At 30.9% G+C, this 17095-nt stretch overlaps 1 protein-coding gene across 3 annotated transcripts in view; it reads right to left on the reverse strand.

The window, feature by feature from the left end:
* The window catches only part of LOC139491128 (kinesin-like protein KIF25), a 23842-nt gene continuing 6747 nt past the window's right edge, over positions 1-17095 (reverse strand). Inside the window, exons 8-14 of one of the 3 annotated variants that reach the window (XM_071278537.1) lie at positions 15790-15939; positions 13645-13806; positions 12580-12752; positions 9002-9025; positions 4614-4778; positions 3873-4028; positions 1-1681 (exon numbers count right to left, since the gene is read on the reverse strand). In XM_071278537.1, the coding sequence (XP_071134638.1) occupies positions 1461-1681; positions 3873-4028; positions 4614-4778; positions 9002-9025; positions 12580-12752; positions 13645-13806; positions 15790-15939 (1051 nt within the window). In that variant the 3' untranslated portion in view covers positions 1-1460. Of the gene's footprint in view, positions 1682-3872; positions 4029-4613; positions 4779-8078; positions 8154-9001; positions 9026-12579; positions 12753-13644; positions 13807-15789; positions 15940-17095 lie in introns of all 3 variants that reach the window. The other 2 variants (XM_071278536.1, XM_071278538.1) reach the window with 2 other exon arrangements.

Genomic DNA, 17095 nt, shown 5'->3' on the forward strand with positions numbered 1-17095 from the left:
TTTTTTCGTCAAAATATGTTTATTTTCATATAAAACTAACAAAAACAATATTCAAATAAATATATACTATACATATATAACAAAGGACACAACTCCTGGATGGATAACACTTTGGAATCTAGAAATAGCATATAAAATATATCTAAAATGAAAAAGTATGAAACTAAGTTACACTGGGATTCAAACTTTAGTGAACTAACAAATTATAACAATACAGTTTCTATATTGTATACATACATATGAACAAGGTAAACTTTTAATATTGAAAATAATAAAAAAGTAAACTTGTCAACTAGCTACACTAAATTGGATAAAATATAATATGTTGGCATCATTTTATTGATAACTTTTCAACAATATCAGTACTTTTATAAGCCTGTATGACATAAATTCATTGAATTTATATTTAAAGTTCAGAGTTTAAAATAACTCCTCCTTTATCTTGTTGATAGATTTGTCAATGGATATTCAGTAACACACTTCTATCACTCTTCAAGGACTGATAAAAGGACACATTAACAATTAGAGTTCAAACTTGAGCAGAACTTTCTAAATCATCTTCTTATCCTAGTAATTTTAATTCCTGAATTAATTGATTTAGTTTAATGATATCCAATAACATGACATTACATCCTTGTTTCTATAAGTATTAAATATTAAAGTTTCTTTCAAGAATAGTGTACTATAATAAATTTCAATGTTTTACAAAATTAGACAAAAATTTAATATATTAAACAAAAAGATGAAACAAAGCTTTTTCCTTATGATATTTGATATTAGCACCAGTAAATCAAATGCACAAAGCATGAAGCTGATTATAAATAGTAATCCTGGAATGTGGGGAATTTAACTTAAAGACTAGTATTTGAAATTCAAGTTTGTTTTGACACAAATATACTAGTACAAAAACAAATGCATCCGTCTTCTAAAATCTTACTATTTTTTATTATAAAGGACAATAACACAAATAAAGTTAATAGCTTGTTATGAAAGCAATTTCGTCAATTGACATTCGCATGTTAACTTGAGAGACTTTACTATGATACACTTCACATATGTAGAAATGAAAATTCCAAAAAGAATCCTGATTTGACATGGGAAAAAAATGATTTGTTTTGATACAAAATAATAGATAAAAGTGCATGATTACACTTAATATTTAATAAATTTATATTTTTTTCCCCTGTTCTTTTCAAGCCTAAACTATAGGACAATTTGCAAACTTCTCCTTGTTTTCAAATTGTACTCAATATTTTCCATGCATGGTTGCCAACTTGTATGCATTTCATGAGTAATACATGTCAATTTAAATGTTTAAATTCCATTCTTATTTAACTTTATGAGATTTCAAGTGATAAATTTCGTGTCAGACAGAATAAACAAACGGTCTCCAAAAATATATATATTTGGAATTGTTAATTGTTAAGATATATTAAAGTTGGTAAAAAATGTCATTAAAATCATCGCTGGCTAAAAGGTGGAGGACCTGTCACTGAGATAGATCTAGAATTTTTTGGCGTGTCCATACTGACTTTCTCTGCAGATGATGGCAGACGACGTTTAGTTTGACCTCTTTGTACTTGTCTAGCGCGAGCACCAAAACCTAAACTCTGTAGAGACTCTGTGATGTATCTCTGGGCAGGTGCTACACATAACAGAATCAATAACTTGGCATCTCCTCCTGTGAAAAAATAATAGTATACCAACAGTTTATATTTAAATAATTCACATAGAGAAAGTTTTGATATTTTGAACAATAATGATAGATATTTGTAAAATAAGTTTTTTTTTAGCATTAACAAAATGAATCAGTCTTTAAAACAAAGACACAAACATTAATTATTTGCTTTAAATATAATTTTCAACGTAGTTTGAACACATTTTCAATTATATGTAATAAGGGAGATAACTTGTGTTTTCTCTATAATTAATAACTTTAAATATTTGAAATAAACAACATAGGAGATAACCCTATAAGCATAGGCCTCAGAACACAATTATTCCTCCCAATGGTTGTAATGCATTTTTTTGTGTAAAATTAAAATTGAATTAAAAAATTTGTACTGTTTCAAACATTAAATAAATTTAACTGCTTATAGACCATTATTATTTGAATAAAATATGCTTGTCCCAGGACAATCCATCAGTGCTTTTTCTTTTTTAGAGCCATATTTAAAACATGCCAATGGTAGGATTTGAATCTTGAATAAATGATGAAGGCTAATTTCTACCCTACTTTCATTTTGGCCAAAACACTACTTTCACTTTTAACAATAATTTTTTTCCACATGTTTTACTTATTTCAATATATATGCAACTTATAGGACACTTAAATAGTAAACATTTCAAAGAAAACAGTAGTCAGAATACATAAGAAAAAGTACCCAATATAATAATTGGGAACTATATTCCTAGACCACGGAACAAAGGGAATTAATTGTGGTATGAGGCCACCACTTGTATCATTGTCAATATCTGTTATTTTATTGTTGTTCCCTGTATTGTTTCTGCAGTTGCTCATTACTGTTTGTTATAAATGGTCATGCTGTAATCAAAGATCAGCCAGTGTTTGGACTTTATTTAAGGAGGCACATAACACTAAAGGGAGATAACTTTGTAACAATCAGCTGAACATTTTAATCATGTTCTATTGTTATGAAAATATTAAGCTTCTCAATAATAAAAATAAAGCATTTGTCAAACTGCTATATATCCAATGAAATTTTTCTGATGAAGTGTGTGGTTTAATTTTAGAAATTTTTCTAATATAAGTTCAATGGGTCAAAATAAATATATTGTCAAAATTATATGAAAATTAAAGTCATATGAAACGAGTGACTGGTGAAAAATAATGTTTATCCAATTCTTGAACCAATGCATGTATATAACATAAACTTAGTCTTCTGTGCACATTTTCTCATTTTTTACGCAATTATATCGTATAATTGTCTCTCTGTCTGTTATGATTTAACAAATATGGCAGCTCATTAAATGCCGTGTTTTGAAGCCGAAGTTTACCGATTGTCACCTTATAGTAAACAATCAATGAAAAAGCATGGATATTGAGCATGTGTATAAACATCTTATACAATCAGATAATAGTTTATTTAAAAAACAGATCCACGAGTATTGTGATCACCGGATTTTTACGAGAAGGATCACACTAAGGTCACTTGCATATACGGAAAATATGTTGGCGAATTGCTTCTTGGAAGTAATCAATTAAAATAAAGTATACTTTTCTAAATGTGGACAAATTAAAGAATTTTCTTCAGAAAAAAGTATATGTACATAAGTTTTATAATGAAAACTATCCATTTAGTTATAAAAATCATATGCACATTTTTATTTAATTTGAGGTTTCATATGACTTTAAATGAGCCAAATTAATTTAAGTCAAGGTGTTAAGTACCACATTAAAAATCTTATTTTTTTACTTACTGGGTTAAAGAACAAGGAATTCCAATGTGCAAATAGGAGTCTCTCTATCATTTAAAAAAGATCTGTTTATGATACATCATACCCAGTGATTTTTATTGCACTCAATGTTTGGTAGGATTTTAAAGACTTAGTTATATATTTGCATGCAATGTGTAAGACATAGGTTTTAATCACGTTCTTGTCACATTTTTATATCTAAGCATATATCAAAAGCAGCTACTAAGCTGTTGAGCACTAAGGTTTTTCAAATGTATAGCCATGTGATACTATTGACAAAAGCATCTACTCTATAGACCAACAATGTAAAACATCCCCCCTTTTATGGTACATTTGTTCTTTACTATACAGACACAACCACTTACCAATAGAATCTTGTAACAAATGTGTGAGACGTGTGTTTCTGTAAGGTACATACAGACACAACCACTTACCAATAGAATCTTGTAACAAATGTGTGAGACGTGTGTTTCTATAAGGCACATGTGCTCTGTGTTCAGCTAGAGCTCCTAAAACATCAGCTAACGCAGACAAACTCTTGTTTATGTTTGCTGTTTCTCGTAATGCCTGTCCCTTGACACCACTCATGCCTGAAATTTGAACAATCATGTTCAATTATGTCCTTTTAAAATAAATTTTAGATTATCATCATGCTAGGGGTGAAACTTTTCTTTAAAATTTGATTTCCATTTCTGAATGTTTTGTGAAGTTTTGTAAAGTATAAATATCATAATTTCTCTTGTATACCAGTACAATTGTATTCCAGATATTGTAAAAAAAAAGTTAAATCACAAAAGTTCTGAACTCTGAGGAAATTCAAAATGGAAATTCCCTTATTAAATGGCAAAATGTTAAGCTCGAACATATCAAAGGAATAGATAACAACTGTCATATTCCTGCCTTGGTACAGGTATTTTCTTATGTAGAAAATGGTTGATTAAAACCTGGTTATATAGCTAATTAAACCTCTCACTTGTATGACATATATTATATTGACAACCAAATGGATGAAAGAGTTTTAAGCTGCTTTCACTTCATACCTATATAAATATTGCATTAAAAAACTTCAATGAGCACAATACGGTGAAAAAACATTTTCATTGTTCATCGAGCATATGACTTCATATTTTGATCATGAACATAGTCTATCCATAAATCTCTTTGCCAAAACCTACCAACACATTCACTACCAGCCAGATCTACTAACTGTAGTTTTGTTTTAATAACAGCCTGTCCAGCAGAATTAGTACTGATATCATTAGATTGCCACATGGAGCCTGATGGCATTGATCCAGATGATGATAAAGAGGATGATCTCCCTTTACTGTCCCTAGGTGTCGCTGTAAATAAAACTTAGATAATTTAATGATTGGCCTTCATAGTTTGAAAGAGGACAAGACAAGCAGATAAAGCATACAGAAGTTGTTCTATTATTTATAATATAATTATTGGTTGAAAGACAAATCATTTCATTCTGAATCAACAGTATGATCGAATGCATTGAAATATTATAGAAATATAAAGCTCCGCCGTCTAATTAATCAACACTATTTGTTCGCATTGTTTGTGACTAATATATGCAAACGATTATGATTTAAATATAATCCAACTTAGTTTCACTGAAAAAAAGTAATATGTCTGAAAATATGACTAATGATATCAATATTATAGGGTTATTGCATGAATATTGGGGAATATTGTCCCGAGTAGAATTTTATATTGCACGAGCTTGCGAGTGCAATATATGTTCTACGAGGGACAATATTCCCCAATATTCATGCAATAACCCTTTTATTGTATAGCAATATAATATTTGAAAGTAAAAATTGGTTTAAACTAAGTTTTAAACGTTGATGACGTCATGAATTTTGAAGATTTATTGCACTAGTGCAATATTAGAATTTATTGCACGCTAACTTTTGGTTACGTTCTGTGGGAAATATTATATTGCTATACAATAAATAAACTTATCATATACTTAGACTAAATAACATATAATTTTTACCGTATGATAATAGCATTAAATTAAAGTATTTTCCATATTTTTCGAATTGGTGCTTAGCGGGCTGATATGAAAAGTTTATCACATGCTTCGATTGTTATCACATGCCTTTCCGTAACGTTATCACATGGCATTTCGGTGATACTCGGCAAATTCCGGAAAATACACCTCAATGCTACGTTTTCAGTGAAGAACATTACAAAGTAGTGTACAAAACAATTATTTGAATACTGGAAAGTATATTGAGTAAAATAATTAAATTAAATTAAAAAAAAATAAATAAATAAATATTAAATGCATTTTTTAAGTTTTTCTGAAACATAATTTAGAAAGTTACTTTAAAAAAAGTTGACTTTTCCAAACAATGTTTATTATGTATATTGTTGAATTATTTTTTTGTAGATTCGTCCATATTAAAATGTGTTTTTTTTTCTCTGTTGAGGCATATTATAGAAAGATTTCATATTGAATGTATTAAATTTTGGGTCCGACGTCCGTGAACTTTTACTCTTTCAACTTCTTTTCGGGAACCACGTAAAAGGATCAATATATGAATCTGTTATTTATCTCTACTGTTGAAGCATATGATAAAAAGATCATAACATGTCATTTTTCATATCGCATGTATTATCAGCCCTCGGTCAATATCAGCCCTCGAGCCATGCGGCTCTTTGGCTGATATTGAACCTAGGGCTGATAAAACATGCGATATGAAAAATGCCATGTAATAATCTGATAATATGCTATACCTGTACAATAATGATTAAAAATTGCTAAATATGTTATAAGCTATCTACCTTAAAATTATTTCATATGCTTATTTCAGCATATGACATATTATAATTTGACATTTCAGAATCTAATGTATTTTGGGTAATATTTTCAAATGCATTTACCAAGACGTTGTGATTGGTTAAAAACATTTTAATCAATTGAAATTCAACCAATGACTTTGGTGTACAAACAATGAGATTACCCATAGTCCTTTAGATGTCTGTATACCATTGTAATTGCAAAGGTTTGACAGAATAAAGATATATATATATAGATTCTAAAAAGGCCAATTGATTTCCCATCAAAGGATACCTCCTACATCTCAATAAATAATTTTCCAAAAGTTTTGTGTTTTAAGTTTACATAAAAAAAATACATATAATTAAAAAAGTTGATTGTTGTGTTTTTGAAAGTTTATTTGCTTCATGCAAAATGTGATGGCCTCTTGCTTTCATTTCATAAAAATAAAAAAAAAAGCATTCAAGTCAATAAAATATACAGATCTGGTGGAGAGTTGTCTTATTGGCAATCTTACCACATCTTCTTCTTTTCGCTAGTTATTTAAAAGAAACAATTTAACTCCATGGCCAACTACATGCAGTTTTAGTTATTGTCCAAAATTTCAAATAAAATCATGCAGGGTACAGTAATTGAATTATCAGGTAGGAACAATAAGTAAGATTGTATGTTATTGTTAAGTATGGTGTAAACTGATTTAAAGGGCTGGGTTTTCAAAGGAATTCATGCATGGAATGTAAGGTGGTTCTGTTTTTGTGGTAAAAATTAGCTTGAATTATTTTAAGATATGTATGATAAACAAAATTCTAGGAATATGTGATATTTGGCAGCCTTCTAAGCATTGATTATTAATCATCAGTTTTTGTTTAATTAGACCCCCTTACAAAAATCCTGCATCCACTCCTGAGTTCTACCCTAACATCATTAAGCAGTAATATAAGAATTAAAGTTCTACTCAGCAGGTGATAAAGCTGCATGATAAATGAGTTCCAGCAGAATGCATTGAGTGTTTAGGTTAAGATAGAATCTTGCTTTTTAGCTGAACATTGAAGTCATTATTAGGTTAGGGATATTACCCTCCTTTCTGAGTAGTCCTACAGACAGATAGATAGATTTGTCAGACTAGTATTCTCTTAAAGAAGGGTAGTTTACCTAACCTAGTCATGACTTCACAGTTCAGCTATCAAGCAAGCTAACCAAATATATTCCCTTTATTTACAAACTCAATGCATTCTGTTGTAATTGCTTTACTTTAAGCAACTAAAAGGCAGAAAACAAAAAAATATAAAAATTAGTTAATCAGCAAGTTTAATTTAATGATACTTTACGGTGGAATACAATGCACATGTTCAGAGATGTATTTTTAATGTCAAACAAATCTATGGGGTTTGCTCATTTTTGAAGGCCACACAGTGGTCTCTTGTGAAGAGTTGTCTCATTGGCATTCATACCACATCTTCTGTTTTATACTTAATCAATAAAGTTTTCACAGAAAGGTATTTATCGAGGAAAAATTATATCAAAGATTGCTGCTCATTCACAAAATCCCAATATATCCTTTTATTCATTTTTTTTATTCATGTGGCAGAATATGTGGCAACAAACATACAGACAATTTAATGGCTCCTAATTCAGGACATATACATAAAAATAAAGAAGGGGTTATTTCCCTTTGCAAATTTGTCTAAAGTTGGAAATAGGCAAATGGAATATTGGATAATTGTATTGGTACAAAACTAATCAGTTTTGAATATCTAAGACTTATGATTTATTTGAGGTTGGGAAAGGAATGGGACTATTAGCTAATTAAGGGTATATGTTAGACGGAGGGCTAACGGTAATCAACCTTGTAGGAGTGCTTCAGGGATCATATCAAGAAGTTGACTTTCTGTTAAAGATTTCCTTTTGGTTTTCCTGAAAACTAAATTCATGTAGAAAATTATAAATATGTCTCTACTAAAAAATAGAATATCGGCAAACATACATACTGATAAGTATCGTAACTAACAAAACACAATACCGTATTTGGTCGGGCAAGTCTGCTTGCTTTTTACATGTATATATGAATTATGATGGTAAATTATAAAACATTTCAAAGCTCAATGCTCTTCAACTTAAAGAGTACTTCAAATCTAAATTATCCCACAGTCATCATGTATAATATTTTAATCACTTACAAACTTTATTTCTAATACTGTAAATTGAGAAATTATTACGCGCATTTCTTATTGCGATTGTGACTTTTTAGACTAAAATGCTATTTAAATTTTTTGTGATATTGAGAAAAATTCTGTTCAACTCATATAAAATATTTTAAAATGCGAGTTAAAATTATTGTGATTGTAACCCTGTTGCATTTTTTGCAATTTTAAAAACATCGCAATAATTCCTGAATTTACAGTTTTGATCTTCTCAATATTACCAGTATCTAATTTTTTTTAATATTCCATCTATCATGCAATAATTTCTAGACATTACTAGAGAAGCAAACAATGACAAAAACTAGGTGAATTGTTAAGAAATATTTTTCAAGAAAACCTTGAATGCTTAAAAAGTTGGCAACCCTACAAATTTATTTTATGCACGCCTAGAATAGAAACATAAATTCTAAATTGTTTTGCAATGAGCAAAGAAAAACTTGCATGCATGGGTTCAACACATAAATACATACAAACAAAATAACACATAAATAAAATCTAAATAACACATCATTCAATAAAAATCTTATGTAGCCAAACTGAAGGGTGCATTCAATCAATAAGAACATACGTTGCAATGTTTTGGCTGTAGGCTCTGTTATAAAAAAACAAATTGATAATTTTTAGAAATCATATTTTATAATATATTTATATTTATAGAAATCATGTTTGATATTAATTGAATTGGGTTAATAATTGGTGCTTAGTTGTTAAACTCAGGAATGGTTCTGCATAATCAGAATATCACAGTTGTGGATGTTGAAGAAGTAATTCTTTTATGTTATGCTCTATGCTCATTTTATCATGGGTAGGCATTACATTTGTCAACAGTTTTATATCTAGCGTTAGCCAGGTGTACAGTGTTGACAAATATAATGCCTACCCATGTTAAAATGGGCATGGAGCATGGCATGATAGAATAATTTAGGTTCTACAGAGAAATTTAAAACTTTGATACTTTGAAGCAGACCTAATTTATGTTTTGAAAAATGGCTATTTTTATTTTATGAAACAAAAAAACTACAGAAAAGTAACCATTTCACAAAAGTAAACAGATAAATGTAAAGTTACTTTAAGAAAATTTTTTTTATTTTCCTAGCAAGCAACACCAATATAAAAGTCCATTTTTATCCCTATTGTTGTCCAAAATACATCTGATGTCGCAAATTTCAATTGTGATGTCAATCAGGTGCAGGCCATGTTTTATTGAAATTAGAACATGGCTTCATTTCCAAAGCAAAAGAAGAACATCATATTAGAATCTACTTTATATTTCGGACATCATTTACTAGGATATTGGACTATATAATATAAGGATGGAAGATAAATTTTGAATTAAGCTACCATATCTGTTGCGCTATGGGAAAATCATTATTTTGGGTGATCAGTTTCCAAGGATACTAGGAGAGACTGTACAATATAATACTATGACAGAAGATGAAATTCTGAATTGAACTATTTGGCTTCATATGTATTTTTGATGGACTTTTATTAGTGAGTCCATGATTCGCTTTCAAGAGTAATTAAAAGACTTTTTATACATTTGTATATCTAAATTGTTATTCAGATTTAAACCTACATAAAAAAAAAAAAATGATGCTCCTGCCAAAGCTTGATTAATTCAAGGTGCAGCAAACATTAGAATTAGAAAACAGTGATGCTAATTAGGTACAACAAGAAAAACACATGAAATGCCGCAACAAAAAAATTTAATTAATTTGATTCCATTTAGTAGGACAATCAATTGTTATTCCTTTTAATATAATATAACCAGGTGCTCCGCAGGGCGCAGCTTTATACGACCGCAGAGGTCGAACCCTGAACAGTTGGGGCAAGTATGGACAAAACATTCAAGCGTGATACAGCTCTGAATTTGGATTGTGATCAAATTTTTGACATTACATGTTTTTTTTTGACACAAAACAAATATCAAGATTTTACAAATCAATTAAAGATTTCTTCTTCAAACTTTTTAAATCTAAAAATAAATAGTTGGCACAGCATAGGTTTCTGACACAGAATGAATGTGGTCTAATGAACTTAAAAGTTTTTTTTTGCCTTTGAGCAATTCACTATGCTGTTGAATATTAATCCTCTCAAAAAAATGTTTGAAGAAATTTTCTTTTTATTTATGAAATCTGAAATGAGAAAAATTTAAACCCCCCCTTTTTTTTCACATCCCCGTTTCCCTTTCTCCAAAACTGATATCAATTCAAATTTCTAATGGAGTTTGCAACAATAACTACTCTTTTAAATACATCATAAAATATTAAAAATGTAAAATAAAGTGCTTGTTATCACTGAATGGTAAAGATTGGTTGGTAGTAAAAGTGAATATACATTGTTTATTGTATAAAACAATAAAAAAAACTTCATCAGCAACATTTCATATTGGCAAATTTCCAATGAAGTTATTTACATAAAGTTATTGGCAAATAAAAATAGAAAATGACATCATAGTCATGTCTGGCAAATGTCCAACATACATTATCTAAAAACATTTTAGATAAGATAAGGAAAAAAAGCTTCATCAGCAACATTTTATATTGGCAAATTTCCAATGAAGTTATTTACAAAAAGTTATTGGCAAATAAAAATAGAAAATGACATCATAGTCATGTCTGGCAAATTTCCAACATATATTATCAACTACTATTCTATACAAAGAAAGATAACTCCAATTAAAAATTAATTGCTATTGCACAATATTGTGCAATTAGATATTTCTTGCTATTGTGCAATACTGTGCAATTGAAAAGACTTGCTATTGCACAATACTTGATATGGAATCCTGATTTGGACCAACTTGAAAACTGGGCCCATAATCAAAAATCAAAGTACATATTTAGATAAAGCATATCAAATAAGCCCAAGAATTTGATTTTTGTTAAAATCAAACTTAGTTTAATTTTGGACCCTTTGGACCTTAATGTAGACCAATTTGAAAACTGGACCAAAAATTAAGAATCTACATACACAGTTAGATTTGGCATATCAAAGAACCCATTTATTCAATTTTTGATGAAATCAAACAAAGTTTAATTTTGGACCCCCATTTGGACCAACTTGAAAACTAGGCCAATAATTAAAAATCTAAGTACATTTTTAAATTCAGCATATCAAAGAACCCCAAGGATTCAATTTTTGTTAAAATCAAACTAAGTTTAATTTTGGACCCTTTGGACCTTAATGTAGACCAATTTGAAAACGGGACCAAAAATTAAGAATCTACATACATAGTTAGATTCGGCATATCAAAGAACCCCCAATTATTCAATTTTTGATGAAATCACACAAAGTTCAATTTTGGACCCTTTGGGCCCCTTATTCCTAAACTGTTAAGGACCAAAACTCCCAAAACCAAACCCAACCTTCCTTTTATGGTCATAAACCTTGTATTTAAATTTCATAGATTTCTATTTACTTATACTAAAGTTATGGTGCAAAAACCAAAAATAATGCTTATTTGGGCCCCTTTTTGGCCCCTAATTCATAAACTGTTGTGACCTCAACTCCAAAAATCAATCCCAACCTTCCTTTTGTGGTCATAAACCTTGTTTTTAAATTTCATTGATTTCTATTTACTTATACTACAGTTATTGTGCGAAAACCAAGAATAATGCTTATTTGGGCCCTTTTTTGGCCCCTAATTCCTAAACTGTTGGAACCAAAACTCCCAAAATCAATCCCAACCTTCCTTTTGTGGTCATAAACCTTGTGTCAAAATTTCATAGATTTCTATTCACTTAAACTAAAGTTATAGTGCGAAAATCAAGAAAATGCATATTTGGGCCCTTTTTGGCCCCTAATTCCTAAAATGTTGGGACCAAAACTCCCAAAATCAATCCCAACCTTCCTTTTGTGGTCATAAACCTTGTGTTAAAATTTCATAGATTTCCATTCACTTTTACTAAAGTTAGAGTGCGAAAACTAAAAGTATTCGGACGCAGGACGACGACGACGACGCCGACGCCAACGTGATAGCAATATACGACGAAAAATTTTTCAAATTTTGCGGTCGTATAAAAATGAAAGGAAATAAGGGAGACAGTTATCAAAAAGTTCTTTTTTCTTTTTTCATATCCTGTGATTTATTGATTATATATAAAAAGAAAATAAATATCAATAAACAGAAAATTAGTATCTTACTATCTCCTGGTGCTGAGTTTTTAGAGAAGAAGCTTGGAGCGGGAGAAACGACTGTTAACGTTACAACCAGATGTGATCGACTTGAATGTTCATGAACCATAGTGGCTGATTCTCTTCTCGTGTGCAGACCATGCTGTACTAAGCACATGACATCATACACTGTATCTACTTGTCTGGAAAAAAATCATAGAACTATGCTTGCATTCACAAAATATAAAGTTTACTGAGTAATATATTTCTGACATCATATTTGTAAACATTATATTTCAAAGAGCCATGTAAATACAAATGCATAAAATTGAGAAAGGAAATGGGGAATGTGTCAAAGCAAAAACAACCCGACCATAGAGCAGACAACAGCCGAAGGCCACCAATGGGTCTTCAATGTAGCAAGAAACTCCCGCACCCGGAGGCGTCCTTCAGCTGGCCCCTTAAAAAATATCTATACTAGTATGGTCTGCACACGAGAAAACTACATTTTGAGAAGTCAATTACAGGTAAAGTCATTGTCATATATAATGGAAGATACAGGTTTAACCAAACTAAATGTAGATATCTTTCTGATAATTTCTGTCTATGTGGACTTGCTTTATTCTTAAAAAAAATCCAAATTTTTAATATTTGCAAAATTTAATTCTAATTTCAATCTATTAGGGATTCATTTATTTTCTTGGGTACCAATTTCCTTTGGTTTGAGCTTAAGTTTCCATAGGTGGATACAGGGGGGGCCCTGACCCCCCCTTTTGTGGGAAAAATTTGGTTGATTATATAGGGAATCATTGAAGCATGACTGGAGCAGGCCCCCCCCTTAGGTCAGTCAGCGGGCCCCCCTTAGGAAAAGTTCTAGATCCGCCACTGGTTTCAATTTCATGGATATTTAATTTCTTAATTTTGAAATAGTCTGCATTCTAGCCTATGGAAAATTTTTAAGTCCTTGAACGATGTGTTCATGGCTCACCTTTACCCAGGAAATCCAAGAGAATTGGTATTTAGCAAAAAATAATGAATCAGCAGTCATCTTACTTGGACACATAAATGGTAGACAAACTTGTAGAATTATCTTACTTGGAAATAATGGTAGGCAAACTTATAGAGTTGTCCTGACCGGTATTGATATCATGTTTGATGTTTGGGTCATGACTCAGAAGGTCACGGATGTCATTGTTGTATATTTCTACCACTGAGACTTCCACAGTATGTGTTCCTTTCTGTTTCTCTGATGTCAGTCTGGAAGTAAATGGAGAGATATACATGCTATATCAGGAATAACATAAAAGAAAATAAACACCCTCCAACCTAAAAAACAATGAATGCTAGATTATTTAATTAAGTAAAAAATAAAATTGTTTTGCCGTTAAAAAAGAAATGAATTTGAAAACACAAGGAAGGTCAAATAAATGATACACAAAATAAAATTAGTTTCACTATACTTGAGTCTAATTTATACCAAATAAAATAATAAGAGAGCCACAGTGTAGTGGTTAGAGCATTGGACTACTAACACATAGCAGTGTTCCAGCTAGGCCGTTTTCAGAGGGCGCAGCGCCCGCCCTTTTCCAAGTGGCGCCCTGTGCCCTTTTTACAGTTTCCAGGGCGCCCTGCCTTTTTTGAAGATCGATTGCATATTAATTTGCGTATTGATATGATACGCTAATTACTAAATTTTACCTGGGGAAAAGATTATGACTTTGTTTACCACCCCAAGCTAATCAATGGTTACAACTGGTGTCATAATCTGTTGTTATAGGTAATCCGTTTATCGGATGGGTCATTAATGATCATCAACATTAATTCGTTCAAATAGAATCGGTCAGTCGGCAATTATCTTTGAAGAAATGTGCATACAACAACTTGGGCACAATTTGCGATGTTTACCGTAGTTTCATGGAAGAAACGTAATGACAGAAAGTTGGAAAACCATTATAAACTCGTTGAAGACATTGTTTTACTTGTTTTCTGTAAAATAAACAGAAAATTCAGACGTATTTGTCATTGACTGCCTTCATTTTTGATACGAAAATAACAAAATTGGCCGCCATATTTTATATGATAGGTTCCTGGTTTGATCCCTGCTCCGGGGAGAAAATTTAAGGGACTAAATTTTCGGCTCAGCCTTGACACCATTTGCGAGTATGGTCTTGAGGAAACAATGATAGAGTGGGGTGCTCATTTATGCCATAACTTTTCATGTTTTCTGAAGTTTATGTTCAAGTCTTTATGTTTTTGAAGTATACTGATATTTCTATATGAAGATAACATCAAAAGCAAAGATTCTTAACTGTAATACGCGTTTCTTTGAAAAAAAATCATCTGAAAAGTTAGATTAAAGTCTATTTGACATTTCCTGAAGTTTTGTCAAACAAAGCGGGAAACATATTCGCCGTTTTTACACATCTATTTAAAACCAAATAACTGCAGCTTTAAACAATATTTATCAAATCAATTTCATAATAGATGAATAGCAGACATATCAAAGGTGTAAAGAACAGAAATTTAGGGCAATCAGTCAAATAATTACTAAGAAATACTTCTTTGAAATTGTGTTTTTCATTCAGGAAATTTGACCGAAAATCGCTGTCCCTTTTTCGATCCTTTGCGGTAAGTGCCAAAATTTTTGTTTAAGTTTTAAAAATAATCATATTTGTAATAAAAATATAATTTACCAGCATATTTCTTCTATTTCAGCCATCCTTTGAAGTTTTTACACCTCAAAATCATAAAACGGCGAAATTGTGTCCACGAATATGAGCGCTGTATAAGTTGCAATAATTTGTTTCCCAATCCAATTTAAATAAATATGTTTAAACTTAGGGCTATTCCAGAAAAAAATGTATGGGAGGGTTGGAAGGCAGTTTTTGTCAGCACCTGCCACCCAGACAATTGTAATTGAGAATAATAGTACATTATAGTGTGAAAAGTTGCTCTGATACCCATCACCCATGTATTATTAATACAATGTGCCTTCCAACCCCCCCCATACATTTTTTTCTGGAATAGCCCTTAATAAAATAATATGTGTGTTTCCTATAACATCTTTGAAAAAAAAGGGTAGGTAGGTAGAGCTTTTTTATTTTACATTTTTTTTTCATTGAGTCTATGGGAGAGAAATTCAGAAATAACCAAATACACTTTAAGGTAGGCTATTTCTAAGCTTAAAATATAAGGAAGGCAGAGAAATAGGAAACACACATATCTTTTTATTTGGCCTACCTAAATAATTCTCTAGCTGCTCTTGGTATAACACCCTCATCTGGATGGGTTTCTCGTGTAGGATTGTAATCCTCATTTTTGTGTGACCCTAACATGGTATGTGTCTTTCCACTTCCTGTCTGTCCATAGGCCATGATACATATGTTATATCTACCAATAAATAATTCAAATTAAGGATGTACATAACATTACAGGGAGATAACTCTGTTAAAAGCAGCTAAACATTTTAATCACATTGTGTTGTAAAGAAAGTATTAAAATTCTGAATAACTAAAATTAGTGTTTGTCAAACTGCTATATATCCAATGAAATTTTTCCAAGAAAGTGTGTGGTTCGTCTTAGCTAAGATCTACACTGAGATTAGTATCCTAGAAATAATAATAATTCTAATGCAACAACGTTTGTAATGTTCATTTTGATTGGATAACGTCATTTTCTTACATGGCATCAATTGACAATTGATGCTATGGGAAGTACGCTAGCGCAGACGGCATATGACAGATTTTAAATACATGTTTTAACGTTGTTTTCTGTCAGTTTCATTAGAATGGAGATAACAATATTGTATTTTAAGCTCCGACGGCATTAATTTGGGATTTGATGGTCACAAATACTTGTTTACTGTCTCCGCTAACACGTCCCCAGTAAACTTAATTTGCGACCATCAAATCCTCAATTGATGCCGTCGGATCTTAAAATACAATACAGTTATCTCCTAAATGCAAAGTATGTATCTGCCTGTTCCAAGTCAGGAGCCTGTAATTCAGTGGTTGTCATTTGTTAATGTGTTACATATTTTTTTTCATTCATTTTTTTGTATATTAATTAGGCCATTAGTTTTCTCGTTTGAATTGTTTTACATTTGTCATTTCAGGGCATATTATAGCCGCCTATGTGGTATGGGCTTTGTTCATTATTGAAAGCTGTACAGTGACCTATATTTCTTAATTGTGACAGTGTCATTTGGTCTCTTGTGGAGAGTTGTCTCATTAACAATCATACCACATCTTCTTTTTTATATATAGTAGTATTTTTTTCCTATGATTTATTTTCTATTTCACATATTCAAATAATTTAATTAATGTAACGTGTCTTCTGATTGGCTGACGTTATTTTGTTATCAGTCCAGACATAATTTAGTCACGTGACCGTGACGTCATCAACGTCTTTTCATGGTTTTCTACGGTTTAAAATGGAATTTAGAATTAAATATTTAAGGAATGACTGTAATATTTTTTCTGTCCATTCGAAATAACATAAAAAATGTGGTGCACACTGTTAAATAACCCGCTACGCCCGTTATTCA

The sequence above is a fragment of the Mytilus edulis genome, chromosome 10, assembly GCF_963676685.1.
Source record: "Mytilus edulis chromosome 10, xbMytEdul2.2, whole genome shotgun sequence".
Taxonomy (NCBI): domain Eukaryota; kingdom Metazoa; phylum Mollusca; class Bivalvia; order Mytilida; family Mytilidae; genus Mytilus; species Mytilus edulis.